A 16,129-nucleotide genomic window follows, 5' to 3' on the forward strand; every position below is an offset into this window, starting at 1 on the left:
AGGCTCCACCTACTTCCTCTACTTCATCAGGCAGTCTGTAGCAGACACCCACCATGACATCATCCACATTGATCTGACCTCTGTGCCTTACCCATGAGCTCTCAACTGGCTCGTGACCCATTTCAGAGCAAAGCTCCATACATTCAAGCCACTCCTTTGCATAGAGCACAACTCCTCCTTGTCTTCCCAGCTTGCCCTTCTAAAAGGGACCTGTATACATCCATTCCAGCACTCTAGTCATGCCAACCACATCTCCATAATACCAGAGAGATCACAGCTTTGCAACCATGCATGGATTCCTGTTTGTGTATTCATGTACAGGAGTCTGAGATGGGCTCCCACTCATTTTGCTTTCACATGAAAACTGTGAGTGCCTCCTCTATTTTGCTGTCCCCTAGACACATACTCACCATCCCCATGACTCCACTCCTCTTCTGGGTTTGGTCGCTATCCCCCAATGAAACCAGTTTAAAGCCCTCCTCACTAGCTTAGCAAACCTGTTGGCAAGGATATTCTTGCTCCACTTTGTCTTTGGCCTTTATGACCTCTTTGACCTTCTCTGAGAAATGAATGTTGCTGAGCAGGAATGACAAAGGCCAAAGTGACACCAGCTGCACATTCAGGTGTTGACCTGCAGGGTGCGTATGCTCCTACCCAAACCCTTCCCTTTCACTGGAAGGATTCAGGAGAGCACTACTTGAGCCCCCATGCCCCTCACCCTCTGTAAGCACTCTTGATGAACTCAAGGTCACCCCTCACAATGTCATGGGTGCCCATGTGGTTGGGCAACAAGAGGTACTAGTCTGAGGTCCAGACGAGACTCAGCAGACTCTCCACAATACCCTACATCTGAGTTCCCAGCAAGTGACAAACCTCTCAAGACATCAGCCAAGACTGCAGATGGGTGCCTCCATCCCCCATAGGGGGAAGCCTCCAGCCATTATCACCCACCACTTCCTCCCAGAGCCAACAACGGTTCAGGCTCATCTGTCTCCAACACCTCCCCTGACAGACCTTGTTCTTCCTCATCTGTTACCATGGCAGTATACCTATCCTATAAATGCACATCTGCAGGCAGAGAACAAGCCTGCCTTCTGTTGCCAGCAGTCACAAGCTTCCATTCCTCCCCAACTTAGGCATCTATCCACCACTTATTCAAGCATAGCTTCTAGCTGTCCCTCCTTCCATGCAATGTGGGGTTTGTGCTCTTCTACTCTGCAAAGACCCTGTCAATCTCCTGTTTCTGTTCCCTAGCATTATGCAGCCTGCTCATCTCCTGCTGTCGCTTCACCTGGCAGCCCACCACCTTGACCACAGCAGAACCCAACAGATGAGGACCATCATGCTCTGCACCAGGCTCAGGGAATAGTACCAGTCACTCCTTGCAGCCCGACATCTGCCACATCATTCCTCTGGAGCTCTGTCTGGGCCAGCCTCCCACATGCCAGGTGCAGTCACTCCAACCAGGGCAGGAGAGCATGCTTTCAGGTGCATCATTGCGCCCACTCCAGCTGTCTCTGAGTGTCAGGTGCCTTCTGCACCCCCTTCCATGCTAACGGCTAAGCCCTTGTTAGCCACCCCATGTCACAACAGTCTTGCCATGTTTCGAAATACTATGGCCAGGAACGTGGATGCAATGGAATAAAAAAGGAAAAGCTTGACATAGAGCAAAGTTATAATTTTCTAAATCACTAAAGCTAGAAATATTTCCTCTCTCCAAAACACCAAAAGCCATTTACTGTTTGTTATGGGCAATTCTCTTGCTTTTTGCAGATTTGTGTTCTACCTAGTACAAGCACAGTGGCATTTATCAGCATACAAAAGGCATGTCAACTCCTATTCTTCTCCTAGATAGCACTTAGTCTCAAAGACACACCACAGATGTGTCTTATGATGTATCCCAGGAAAAGGCAGTTCTAAAATAATTATGCAGAGGATGCGTTCTCATGCAAAACAACAAATAATCATTAAAGGACCTCCCCTCTTTCCAAGTTGTTTCTTTAAATACTCATTATACAAGCAAATGAGGTAAGTGAAGAAGCTGAGAAAGTTACAAGGCATTATTCCCTGCCTGTAATTCTGCTTTCCTGCAGATAAAAAAGACACATGACTTTTCCTCTCTAGCCATTGGATTTCAGCTCCTTAGTTGAGTTAGGTCAGAATTTTCTCATTGTAATGTCCATTTCTGACCAAAGACTTGACACTGCTCTACTGTTTCTAACTGGATCTCTCTCTAAAAGCTTTCTACTTTTAAAGCTACTAGCATTATCTACTGGAACAGAAGAGCTGAAGTTTTTTGGGCAGATGTTCAATATTACAAGTGATTTCAGAGACTGAAAAAGATCTAAATCAACACTTATCTGCTGAAGACTGTCACATTGGCTCAGAAAAAGGACCCACAGGCCTGTTCCCTATAAAAGTCCTCGATGGTAGCAAAGTCACTTCCAAAATGAGACCTAATCTCCGTGACTACATCTACTTTAACAGATTAGGAGAACTTCCCAGTTCCCAGGTCTAGGTGCAGATGCCTGCCAAATAATAACTCCATTTCAGCACTGAACTCCAGCATGTGTTGCTGTGGAAGATGGAAAAAAAAAAATCTTTGACGTATACTACAACAGGATCTCTGTCCAGATGATCAGGAAGAGCAAGTTAAGTCTGGATACAGCTTGTCAAGTTGCAGATAAAGCATTTTATTATCTCCCTGGATTGCTTCTGAATGAGTAGTTATAAAGAAGGATGTTCTTGTGGACACTTTATTAAAATGACTCTTCCCAGTGCAGTCACGTGACCCACAGGGCTTCTTGTACAGCTCGTCTAACACTTCACTGAATGTTGCTTTCTATACAAGTGTGTGACCCTGGGGACAGGACACATGTTCTGCAGTGCCCTCATACTCTTTCATGACTAGAGAAAATACAGGTTTGCAGCCTACCAAAAAGTGGGAATGCACCAAAAAGTGCTGCTTTTAGAGGAAGAACATTATTTGCCTCAAGTTTTGTTTCACCAAATGACAGAAAACAGAACACGAAGGAACCTTCAGAGGTCATCAAACTCACCCCTCTTCCCAGGCTGTCTGACTGCAGTTAGAAAAGGAGGTAACACAGATAATCACCAGTCTTACTATAGCCATGGGATTACACAGTTCTAGACAGCTGGAAAGTTTTTATTTCTACATAAGGACTGATCTAATTCACCTCCATTAAAGAACTGAAGTGTAATGCTGGTTGTATCACACGAGGGAGCTGAAACCAAAGAGCAGAAGTTTAGCCAATATGGTATCTCTAACCATAAAAAGTCTTCAGAATTTTTGATCCACATTAAAAACGATTACTAGAATCAAAATACTGCGTTCAAGAGCCAAGTCACTATTTAAAATGAAGATAGCTCTCCATCTAAGTGTTGTGGGTTAACCCCAGTAGGCAGTTAAGCCCCGCACAACCACTCGCTCACTCCCTCCCCTCCCAGTGGGATGGGGAAGAGCATCAGAAGGGTAAAACAGACAAAACTTGTGGGTTGAGATAAAAACAGTTTAATAAGCGAAGCAGAGCTCTGTATGCAAACAAAGCAAAATAAGGAATTCATTCACTACTTCCCATTGTCAGGCAGGTGTTTAGCAATCCCCAGGAAAGCAGGGCTCCATCACGTGCAATGGTGATTTGGAAAGCCAAACACCATAATTGTGAATATCCCCCCTTTCCCCTTCTTCCCCCAGCTTTATATGCTGAGCACGACATCATATGGTATCGGATATGCCTTTGGTCAGCTGGGGTCAGCTGTCCCAGTGTGTCCCCTCCCAACTTCTTGCGCACCCTCAGCCTGCTCGCTGGCGGGGCAGCGTGAGAACCAGAAAAGGCCTTGATGCTGTGTAAGCACTGTTCAGCAATAACTAAAACATATGTTGTCAACACTGTTTTGGTCACATATGCAAAACATAGCACCATAGGAGCTGCTATGAAGAAAAGTAACTCTATCCCAGCCAAAACCAGTACACCAAGATAGAAAGACAACGACTGTACTTCTTCACAAGCACACCCTCCTGAATAATTAGCAAAAGCAACAGTGCAGCTACAGGGGTATACTGTAGAGTGATATATGCAGAAGCAAAAAGAATCTGTAACAGAAGGGAGGAGGTAAGGAAGAGATATTATAAGAAAAGGAGATGGAAAAGTCTGTGGAGCATGGAACTAGGACCACACACAGGACTTCACAGAGCAGCCAACCTTAGCAAATTAAGAGCATGTTATTCAGACACATAAAACCTTCAACTCCAATGCTGTAAACTCATAAACTTGTTGCAAGTGTTGCAATGCGTTAACTTTTAAAAGCCTCAGCCACATAGTTAGGAATAGTTAAGTAGGACATCACAAAACATATCGACAACAAACATTAAATAAAACAGGATGCTGTTGGTGATGTTACTAGTCACAGAAAACATCACCTAGTGAAATTAAATCACTTCAAACCACGTGGATGATAAACTACTAGATGTTTCCATGTCCGTATGAAAAAACGGAACAGCAAAATGACAAAACAGAATATCTCAAGGCCTCTGAGGGTTTTAGTATTAACAATCTTTCTAAGAGTAAACAAAAGACTAAAATACAACTCACCTGATTGCCCGTTTCTGTCACTATTTCTCCTTTGGCGACCTCAGCCCGTTCCTTATTTCGGCAAACCAGATGAACCGTGCCACCTGGTGGATTTCGACAAGAAACACACTTGATAATTACCGTGTTTGGGGGAGGCATCAGCAAAGAGGGAGGGCCAGGAAGTGATGTGCAGTTTGCAGTTCTTGTTTGGGGTTAGTTTTTGATACAATCCAAATGAAACAAAAAACCTTTTGTGATTGCATTCCAGTTTGTGGGAAATCTATAGCCTGCTAGTAGCAGTGGCAATACTGGTCAGATGATCACTGAAATATCACGGGAGCTTCCCAGCAGGCAGAATGTTCCTGAGCTGTGCACAGCCAACAGTCCCACTTCTTTGCTGCCAAGAGCTGAGCGGTGGCTTTTCATCAATGCTGCTGAAGCTCAGGTCTGTGGAGCTCTCAGGCTTCCATGTCACTTGCTGATGAGCTGGGAGCAGGGGGCTGGTTAGGGCCATGGCACACCATAGCAGTCCCAGGTCTGCCAGCCCCGGGCCATTCTCAGGGACAAATTCCCCCCAAAAGGCACCAACCCAGCAGTACCATCAGACAAACCAAACACACCAAGAATCCCGACAGGGTCTGTCAAAAGACTGAGGTAAAGGTCCTTCAAACAAAAGGTTTAGGGGACACAGAGTGTGTGGAAGATTTCTGCTTGGCTCTGGTCTCTATGAAGGCAGGCAGGAAGGAGAAAGTATCATGCTGTAACAGGGTCCTCACATAAGGCTGCATGTATGGAAAAGGGCACTGCACTCTAGGTACTGTCTGCTCAAACCATTTTCTGTCAAGTCTGCGCATCATGTTTAGTGTTGATACAATACCAGAGCTACACTGGAAATTGAAGCTAAGGCATCTGTATTGTAAATGCTTTTTTTGGCACATGCCTTAGAAAGTTCAGTAAAGGACTTGAACAACACAAGTGACTGGAATTGCTCTGTGAAAAGGAAATAAAAATGCCAGATATCAGAATTCTTCTCAGCAGTGGGAGATACGACAAGGACCACGGCCACAAATTGCAGCTTAGGAGGCTCAGGACAGACATTAAGAAAAAAAGTTTTCTTCTAAATAGATCAGGCTGTCCCAAGAGGATGCATAATTTCCATCCTTGCGGGTTTCAAGATCCAGCAAGACAAAGCAATGGCTGGTTTGATCTAGTGTTGGCAACTGTCTTCCTTCAAGTGGGATGCTGGACAAGATGACCTCTAGAGGTCCCTTCCAACCAACTTTTCTACAAAAGGAATACACAGGGCAAGGCTCCTCTCAAAGGCCTGGATACTTATGACCTCATAGCTTAGCCACGTTAAAGAGAGCCTTCAAAAAGAGGACTAAAGTACAGGTAGGCATAATTAGTTTTTATTTTTATGCTTTGTATTCTCTGATCATTAAAAGTAATGTGTTAATCTCAGTCAAAGGAGTACCTGCACTCTTTACTTTTACCTATTGTTAAAGGTATTTTAGGGATTGCTAGCAGTCTACCACTAGAAGGCTCAAGCAATGTAATCCCAAAGGATTGATAATAGAAACAATGGTGCCAGGTCACTCTTCCAGTGCCCAGAACCCAAATGCAAGACACCAAGTCTACCCTAGGGATAGAGCAGTCACACACTGCACAGCCCAGTGTGGGGTCTGATAATGAAGTTTTCTGTCTCCGAGAGAGGTTTTTCCACTGAGCACCACTATAGCAAGTATATTTGGCATGCAGCTGATACAGGCAACAAGCCTCAAGGTTCTTCTGAAATTTTCTAACAGGGTCCGATTCCTCCACTGCACTGCCAGAGTTGGCTGGGTTACTTTTACCAAGTGCACAACTGCAGGCAGCAGTGGGAAACTCCCAAATCTTGGATAATCATACAAATGACACTAACCAATGTTTAATACAGTTTCACCTTCAGTTTGTGTTACACATATACCATGCATGGAAGGGACCGTGCACAGACAGGCACTGAATATATACAGATCAGAATGAAAGACAGCCTTTGCCCCAGGGAGAGCAGATTCCATGAGTGAAAGAAGAGGCAATCAGAAGGGGCAGCGTCCAACGCTCGCCTCTGGCCATTCTCACAGTGACTGCAGGCTTCACTGCAAAGGAGGGCTTTCATTACAGATCTTAAGGCAGTTAAGGATGTGCATTTGCAGATGTTTAAGGAGCTTTTCCCAAAACACTGGGGACAGCACAAGTAATGTGTGCAGGTACAAATTAAACACATGGAAGAAGTAGCTGGCCTTCAAGCTGATCAGACACATTCTCATAGTCTACGGTGGAAAACATTCAATGAAAACAGAGATGGGTTTTAAGGGCTTTCAATATGAACCTTTTTCTTGCTGTTAAGGAGAGAGGGAAGTTTTGGTGTGACCTATAGGCTAGGAAAGGGGTTTAAATATATTTTCCATGGTAAAGATTGAAATTATTTGAACTTAAACAACACATGGGAATTGTCAGAGTGGTTGGGAGAAGACTGCATCAAACTGGAAGTGCAGTTCACAAGACATACAGGAAAGCTCAAATCTGCAATACCCGTAAGACACCAATTCAGAGAAAAGCTGAACTCAGACTAAAGAAATTGTCATCAAGACCGTCATCATTTACAAAGATCTGAAATGCTTGAAGGTAAAGCCAATGTAGCTTGGTTATTCTTTTGCTGAGTCTGAATTCCTTATTTTCTTGTCATGGTGTACTTGAAGAGATTCAACTAGAAGCCAGAGCCCCAACAGCTGACGCTGAGATTCAGAGCGACATGTGCAAGGATAGGATCAGGAAGACACTGTCAAGTCACTTTAACTTCATACGCACAGCAACGCCTACACACAGTATCAGACAAGCAGTCTGAGCCCAAGGTTGTTCTTTGGGCTCCAAATACTAGACATGATGACCAAATCCTATGCAGATCCAGTCAGCTTGACAGCTTGCAAAACCTGGCAGGCATATCCATTTGTGAGCAAAACAGTCACCAGACAAAGCAATACTTACATAAGGCTATTATACAAAATGGCAGTAGTGGAAACCTGAAATCAATCACATACTGCCGCTGATGGGGATCTTTAACCCAAAGGCTCTTTGATGCTAATAATTTTGAATCAGTTTAATTTAACCGAGTTGCCACTTTCCTTCATAAGATAGTTATGAAACCTAAGCAGGCAAAGAGAGAGCAAAGAGCCACAAGCTCCTCCCCTTTATTCTACATGCCAAAACTCCTATCACTCTTGCACAACAGGAATTATTTTGTCAACTCTGAAAGGGATTAGGTTTATCCTTCAACAGTAGCTAGTTCCAGTTCATACCATCTCCTTGCTTACAGAGAGCAACAGAAAAAAAAAAAAAATGGTTGCATGTAATCAGTTACAGGGCAGAAACTCCAGGTTATTATCATTAAGACCAAGCACAACTGCATTGCTTCTTTTATACTCTCCCATCTCAGCTTAGCAAAGTCAATTGTTTTCTTTCATCATATGATATATTTGTAAGTTCTTCAAAACAGTTCAAATTCAGACAGACTGCTACTTGTACCAAATCAGCCTGAAACAGACCTTGACCCGTCACCAACATACTTAGACACCACTCTTAACACAGATAGTTTCAGTAAACATGCACTTGAGAAGTGCTTTGCAGATCCTCTCCACTAATTTTGTTTCATTATTCCACTTTTCACAGCACGGATCATGCTTAAACCTCTAACCCACACTAGCAGCCCTGTAAAATAACACACCTGACCCCTCATCCCAGGGAGTTATGTCTATGTTTGCGCTGGAAGGCCAAACCTGCTTCCTTCCATCTTCTCTGTAACGACCCCTCAGAGCTCCTCATTACAGCCCGGCTCACCTCTCCTCGCTATCTCTTTGGCTGTAGCCTTGCCAATGCCACTGTTTGCACCGGTGACCAGAAAGGATCTTCCAGCCACGTTCACCTCCACATCAGCTGGATTGAAGTGCTTGGAAGCAGACTCATAGCCACTCCTGAATAAATCAGAGACACCTGTGAGAAACTAGAAGAGAGTACTTCCAAAAAACAGAGGGGAGGGTTGAAAAGCACTCTCCCCTCACAGCTCAGCATACGCAAAACGCCCCCCCTCTTCCCATCACTCTCCGTACTCGCGGGACAGGCCACGTATAGTGCCAGTGACACTGCAACAAGTTATGTAGCAACAACTCAGGGCGTTTGCCCGCCACAAGACACACGGCCCAAACTTTGACACTCGGGAGGTGGCCCGGCTGCAGCCCCAGGGCGCGCCTAGGCAGCGCCGCCGGGCAGCTATCACAGATAAGGCATTGAAATTTGTCTGCTCTGGCGGGGGTCGGGAGGCTTCGATTAAAAATATAAAAACACCACCACCTCGAAATGGTTAAACGCCCGCCGACGCACAGAAACGCCCCCAGCCTGGCCGCAGCGCCCGCCCCGCCGCGGAGACCGCTGCCGCCCCACGCCGCGCTCCCCGGAGGCGGCGGCAGCCGCCGCCGCCGCCCCCGCCCGTACCTCGTGTACTCCCGCAGCCCCTTGACGAACCACACGGCGTTGCGGTACCAGGACATGGTGCTGCCGCCGCCACAGCGGTACTGGCCCCGCCTCTGCCCTTACATAAGGCGCCCGGTCCAGCGCTGCCCGCCCGCCGTTAGGTAAGGGCCGAGGGGCGGCCCCGCCCTGCCTCGCCTGCGGCTGCCGCCGCCATTACTGTTTAGCCGCACGAGGGGGAGAGGGGTGCGAGGGAGCGTAGTGTGTGTCTGTGAGGGGGAGTTGTGCCCCCTTCCTTCCCCCACTGCGGTTTGTGGGTTGTTTTTTCTTATCCTTTCCATTTTCCCCCCTTCTTCGTTAGCCAGCAAGGAAAGGGGGCTGCTTTTAGCCAACTGGCCTGGGTGCCTCCAGCCAGCCTGGCATTTTGGCAAGTGCCGCAGTTAGCCCCTACCGTGCTGGAGACTGCTGTGCCTTGGTGAAGGCGGTGGCAGAGGAAGGAAGGAGAGTTTCCCAGGGCACCTGCTGTCAACCAAGCCAGGGCTTGCAATGGGGTGTCATGTTTTGGGAATGTGGAGCAGTGCTACAGCACCTGGGCCTGCCTCCTCTGCTCTGGAAAGCTGTCAAAGGGATGCTCTTGCAGAAACATAAACAGCCGTGTTGTGCCACACCAAGTAGCATTTTATGTAACAAATAAACCCATGAAATTCCTGGCTCCTACTAATAGGCTAAAGTATACCTGTAGGAAAGGGTACACAAGCGGCCCTTGCAGTAGGGGGAGTGAAATTCAAAATGTGTTTTCAGTTCCTCTGGTATGTGCATTGGAGCTATGAAGCCCAAGAGAATCACTTGGAGTTGCACATCTGGACAGCCCATGTTAGCCATAAGGAAATTGTCGTTATAGGTTTAATTATGTTTTAAGTACATTAAAGGACTATGAACTTACAAAGTTCAGTGTGCAAGTTAGATAAATTCATGTATTTTATGTGGTATGCAGAGCCCCATGCAGAGAAGCTACTTTGGGAACCCTATCTAAGTTTTCAAGAGCTTAAGTTACCTGGTTTCAATAGCAGAGATAGGGGAGGAATGAGAATATTCTGTCTTTTTTGACCCTGTATGATAGCCTGATACTTCTTTTTCTAAATCTTTTCACTCTGGCAAAGGCCTCGTACTAAAGTCTTCCACTTTCTCAGCACGTTGTGTGAGTATTAGGCTCACACAAAAGGTACTTCCCACCATGAAGTTAAAACTTTTGAACTCAGCACTGTCTGCTTGTACTAGGTATTGTGTGTGAAATAAGAGTTTTCAGAGGGCAAAAAGACACATTTTCACAGTGCTATTTTGTTCCGTTCAGAGACCATCCAGCTAAATGTCATACCTTTGCATGAAATCTGAAAATGCTTGTTCTTATTAAAACAGCTGAAAGAATTTATTTAAAACCAGCAGCCTGAGTCAGTTTTAACTGATTTTGTTCTTGGAAATGGCTAGGCGTTTTTGATTGAAGTGTTCCTAAACAATTCATCCTGATTCTGATGCCTGAAATGGAAACTTCTGGCCCAGAAAGGAACAGCTTGGCAATAGTGTGACTGGCAGAACATTATTTCCTATAATGGAAAACGAATGGCAGCCTGAACTACAGATACATACTATGATGTCTGTAAGTATATAATTGTGAGCTATATGGAAATAGTTTTGTGATCATCACCTACAACGTGTAATTAGCAACCAAAACTGTACAGCCTAGACTGCTATAATGACGTTAGATAATCACACTCGCTGTGAACAGAGCAGATGTTAGGCTTGTGCAAGTCCTGTGTACAGGCTGAGATAACGTCCCCTCTTCCTACTTTCAATCCCTTGCCCTGCTAGCCCTTCAGCTCTTCCCTTTCCCTCACAGCCTGTACAAGCCTGCCTGGTTACTTTCCTTGAACCCTGGCTCAGGGAAAATACACAGCAGGGGAAAACCAGAGAATTATGTGGGCATGCCTGCTGTTATGAATATCCAGGCAGAAAACTGCAGTGCTGCCCCACATTTTTGTGCTAGTTAGAGAATGTCTCACCTTGGGCTTTGTAACCTTCAGTGCATCTCAGTGTGCTGTTAGGAGAACAATAATGTTCCACGGTTGCTTACGCCACAGAATTAGCTGCGTTCTTTACAGGAAATAGGCTTCAGTTTGAAAAACATTAGCAAACCCCAACCAAAATAAAAACCCTGTGGAAGTTCCTGTGAGTAAATGCAATAAGCCACGTTGTGTTGTATTTCCTTGTCATTTCTTTGTTTACCCTGTTTATTTCTTAAGCACTGAGACTATGGCTTAGTACAAGAAAAACTGGATGATGGCTCTGATGTGTTTTGTTTGTAATTTCAGTCTATGTTCTCATAAATTGGGGAGTACATCCCTGCAGCCTGCCGACCTCTGAAAGTAAATGGGATGTATGCAGATACACAGAATTCCTTACAGGCTAAACCATTTGGACTGTAATCAGCAAGATGCTGGATGGTGCAGCCCTGAGGTACTAACCAATGTGAGTATGCATGGCAGAAGCTGTCCATTAGTGAAACATAAAAATATATTACGGCAGCCAGACAATGGGAGCAGCTCATAATATTTTGGGGTTTAAGCAGTAATGGGCAATTACAGCATATTACTCTTATTAACATTAGAGAAGATAAGATTGTTAGGAAGACATTTGAATGTAGGGTTGGGAACCAGTGTCACCCTAGTACACACACAGAATTCTCTGAGGATATTACATAAATACTCTAGCACCCCTACTGTGATGTTAGCCATACCCTTCTAAGAAATGCCATTTTCAGGAGATTTTGTAAAGGCTGAGAAATGATGCCTCTGCCAGAGTGCAACAATCCCTGAGCACACTCAGCTGAGAGATTTCTGCTTGGAAACACTCGCTTTTTCCATAGTGAGGGCCTAAGCTTGCACCCAGAAAGGAATCGTCACAGCACGGTGTTTACACATCTGTGCATAAATATTTCAGCCATGAAATATCTCTCTCTCTGAACAGCTTCATATCAGAAGCGAGCTGTTGCACAGTGTCCTAACACCTAGATGTTTCTGCTACTCATTTCACCCCCTGTGATGTTTTGCTTTTATGTTGTTGTTCCAGAGGCAGGAGGCTGTAGAGGTTGTATGAGTGTTCTCTGCTAACCCAGCCATCACAGTGATGAGGCAGTATGGGTTGTGTGCAGGAGAATGGTAAGACATAGTTTTGCCAAGAATTGGCTGGTGCTAATGAAGGGACTGCCTCACAGTACTCTCAGAGGCAAAATTTCTGCCCCCATCAAGAGTTTTGGCTGCATGTTGTCTTTTGTACTGAATTCTAGGTTGATATACCTTGTTAGCTGAATTAGAATCCATTCTGGAGCTTTGGAAATTTGGAAGGTTTTGGTTTCTTTCATGATTGCTACTAGCTTAGCGTTAAACTCCAATAGGACACTGCTCTGAATGCGAAGGATTTTTTAGACAAGGAATTCTCCTCATGGATTGGCAGCCAACATCTCAGATAGTTATCACAGCCAGCAACTGATAATGTATAGCCTGGCTCCCCCACTGGAAGGGCGGGATCAAGAGAGCCACAAGTCTTTTGAGCTCCAGACATGTCCCTCATTTGAGCATAGAACAAAATGGCTTTACCCTGGCTAAACACGAGCCGGTGTTTAGCCCTGATAAAACATATCCAAGTTAACTGTCCCCCTTGAGGAGTATCTACACTATCAAATAACTCGTAGCATATTCCGAGGTCCTGATCTTCTTATTGCCCATACTAGGCAAATGATTGCTGATGCCCAGGCTCTCTTTAAGTATTAAATAGATACTTCTGTCCAAAACAAGCTCAAACATTGTCAGGGGGGATAGTTTGCTCAAGGGGTAATTTGTTCCCAAGCACTATGGACGAGACTGCACCAGGGTTAACACTGCACAGCTTGGCTTGGTGGTCCTGCATTCAGATAGATGCATTTACCAGTGTAGTAGTAGCCCCCAAGTCTGTTATGCAGGCCCTCCGTGAATGCAGATAATCCTCAAAGCAAATAAAATCTGGAGCAAATAAAATCCTAATAACCTCCAGATATTAGGATTTTTCATACAGTAATGAATTGAGAATCTCAGTATTTTCTTAAAACACAAGAGCTGGTGAAAAATACCTTTCTGGCTCCCAGCTGGACTAATATGAAAAACCCACCTTAGACTTGATCCATCTTTGTACCTGTACCTGCAAGGAGTTTTAAGCAAACTTTTAATTGCCTCCCAACACAAGAGAAAAATGGAAAATACCGATTGCTGTGTGTTTCAGCATGTTTCATATTTTCTTTCCAGAAACAGGGAACAGATCTAAAAGGTAAATAGAGTACTCAAGAGCTGAAAAGCAATTATATATATTATACAGGATGTTTAAAAGCAGCTTCAAGGCCATCTTGCCAATCTCTTATTATCCTTCTTTTTTTCTTTTTGAGAGGCTAAAATCTCTGTCTTAAGGACAACTGGCTCCTTTGCTTGCTTCATACCGGAGATCTGGCAGGCTGTTGTGCATTCTCTCCTTTCCTTGCAGTTACCAATTTTCTAATTAAGTCTCTGTGCCTGCTCCCATTAAATCAATCAGAACATTGCCACTGATTGCAATGGGAACAGGAGCAGGCTTTAAGGGCCAGATTTACAGAAAAGCTTGGCATCTATAATTGTGGACAGGTTTTCAAAGGAAGTGGCAACCATGTGCAAGCCACTGTTGCTGTGGCAGCCACTCCCAACCCTGCATTTGCCATGCTGGCCTCAGCTCTAGGTGCAGAACATTTGAAAACTCCAGCTTTAGAAACTAGCGCTGCCCCAGTGAGTGTAATAGCAATTAAGAGCTGTCAGCAGCCTGGGGAGAGGCAGTCGGCACTCTTCCTTTTGCCTGGCTGAAGCAGAAGGTTTGGTGAGTGGTCGAAGAGGGAAGCAAAAGCTGCTCATCCTGAATGCAGGGAGGGGTCAAAGTTCTGGCATGTGTGGTGTTTTTATGAACAGTAGTGTATTTTCCTTGTTGTGTGCTCTTATACCCAAGTCATTGCTAAGTTTGCCAGTCGCTGTTATCAGCAGTGTTGTTTCCAATGAACAGTCAGGCTTTCCTCAGACCAAATAGCCTTTTGTTCTCGAGAAACAAATGTAGCAGTATGTCATCAGCTCAGCTCAATCACTCCTTTTTATTCAGGGGCCGGTGAAAGGAATCTTTTAATTTGCCTTATCAGAAGTATGAGTTTGCTCCATCAACTGCTGAGGGCCCTGGTCTCTGAGAGCCTGCGGGGCCTCCCAGGGACAGGCATGTCCTGGCAAGGAGAGGGACCGCTGAGTGTCCTCCCTGCCGAAACCAGGACACCTCCCCTGCAAATAACCACCAGACCTGTTTATTAAAATTCTTATTTCACCTGTTGTTGGACAAATTTTTTTTAAAAGTCCATTAAAAATAATGAAGCAACTCTTTTTCTGATATATTCTGAAAATAAATAGAATTTCTGAACTAGTAATGTGAAATCCATGCAGAAGTAGAATAGCAATATAAAAAACAAAAATAAGCAATGATAATAAAAAAGTGTTGTCTGTAGCAAGTTGTGAATGAGTGTGCATAGTGGATTTTTTTCCTCCACTGTTTGCACCCTGTGTACTCATTTCATATTGATACTGAAAGGCTAAATATTTTTTTCCAGAGGACTGAGGTTGGCCTACAGGCCCTCAGTTTGCATCTCAAAGCATCTCTCACATTTGAGCTGCTATACTGCAGCACGGGGAAAGGTATCACAGATTCCCCCTTTGTTTGAGTATTAATGATCGTACAGAAGACTCAGCATGGCTTAGATTCAAATCTGTGGGTGAAATCAGTCTCTGATGTAACTATTCATCTCAGTGAAATTGCAGCAGGGTTGATTATAATTAGCATGACTGGTAAATGTAAAGTACCTTAATTTTTAAACTCCAATCACATGGCCTCATGCACTTACACTGGTCAATATCTTCCTCCCTGCATTTTTATTCAAATGAGACATTTGGTAGAAATTCACTGTTACAGACATCTATATGTGATTCCTCAGAACTTCATACAATTTTCTCAGAAACCTGTGCTTGCAATATAACATTGTTCTTTTTAGCAGTTTTCTTGTACTTTGTTTTCTTGTACTATGCAGTATCAGATGGCGCTTGTCAGCCTTTTTTATTTTCCCTCAAATATTGTACTTTCTAAAAATGTTTTCTTTTTCCTCTTACAGCTAGCACCTGTGGGACTTTCATGTACTCCAGTAGCAAACAGGAACCTCAAGAAACATAAGCCAAGAAGCAACAATTTCAAATTGCAGTCCTGATACAACAATCCTTTCTATATTATCTGTAGAACATACATGGGTCTTCATCGTGATGCAAACTCCCTTTCAACTAGAATCTGGGGAAGATGAATAATCAGAGATAAGATTCAAGATAACTTACAGAAACTGATCTGGTTTAGAATGTTGTACAATGTGTACAAGTTACCACCAGTTTAATCTGCGTAGCCTTTTGCCTGTAAAGTCAAAGCATTTAGGCTCATTTACACCAACTGTTCACATTTCAGGATCTGAGACATTCAAAACAGCTCTTGACATAACCTAGAATAGCTTCTATTTCTTTATCTTTTTCTGCACAGTCACCTTTTTAAAGTTTTAAAGTCTGATGTCTTGGGACCTCATAAAGCTCAGAGCGAGTGCTCTGTGAGAGAGATCCACTTCTCTTCTCCAACAGCACAACGTTCCTGTTTCTACTCCTGAGGAGGTGAGGTCTGTGATATGTCTGCTGCTCATCTTTCCTCTCTTCTTTGGGTCAGCAGGTAGGAGCTGTCTGTGTTCAACATTTGGAATGAAGGAACAAAACATTTGCCTGTCTGGCTGCAGCTTTTAAAACAGCTGTGGGAAGCTGCTCCCTAGAGCTTTGGAATATCATACCCATTGCTAAAAAAGGTGGAGTAGTGGGAGGAGAAATATACTGTGGGCAATAAACTGTAATAAGTGTGATTTATTTCATGGCTGC

General features: G+C 44.3%; 1 protein-coding gene and 1 long non-coding RNA gene across 5 annotated transcripts in view; one reads left to right on the top strand and one right to left on the bottom strand.

Annotated features, from left to right (window-relative positions):
* Positions 1-9,198, bottom strand: part of DHRS12 (dehydrogenase/reductase 12) — a 33,982-nt gene extending 24,784 nt beyond the window's left edge. For 3 of the 4 annotated variants that reach the window (XM_076364145.1, XM_076364151.1, XM_076364140.1), the window contains exons 1-3: positions 9,117-9,198; positions 8,466-8,599; positions 4,614-4,696 (exon numbers count right to left, since the gene is read on the bottom strand). In XM_076364145.1, the coding sequence (XP_076220260.1) occupies positions 4,614-4,696; positions 8,466-8,599; positions 9,117-9,172 (273 nt within the window). In that variant the 5' untranslated portion in view covers positions 9,173-9,198. The remainder of the gene's footprint in view (positions 1-4,613; positions 4,697-8,465; positions 8,600-9,116) is intronic. The other variant, XM_076364159.1, reaches the window with a different exon arrangement.
* LOC143174075 (uncharacterized) lies at positions 9,171-16,117 on the top strand. The gene is made up of 4 exons (XR_012997907.1): positions 9,171-9,256; positions 10,578-10,746; positions 11,459-11,615; positions 15,340-16,117. It is a non-coding gene; the product is annotated as an uncharacterized LOC143174075 (long non-coding RNA).
* The last annotated feature ends 12 nt before the right edge of the window (positions 16,118-16,129 follow it).

The sequence above is a fragment of the Aptenodytes patagonicus genome, chromosome 1 (genome assembly GCF_965638725.1).
Source record: "Aptenodytes patagonicus chromosome 1, bAptPat1.pri.cur, whole genome shotgun sequence".
NCBI lineage: Eukaryota > Metazoa > Chordata > Aves > Sphenisciformes > Spheniscidae > Aptenodytes > Aptenodytes patagonicus.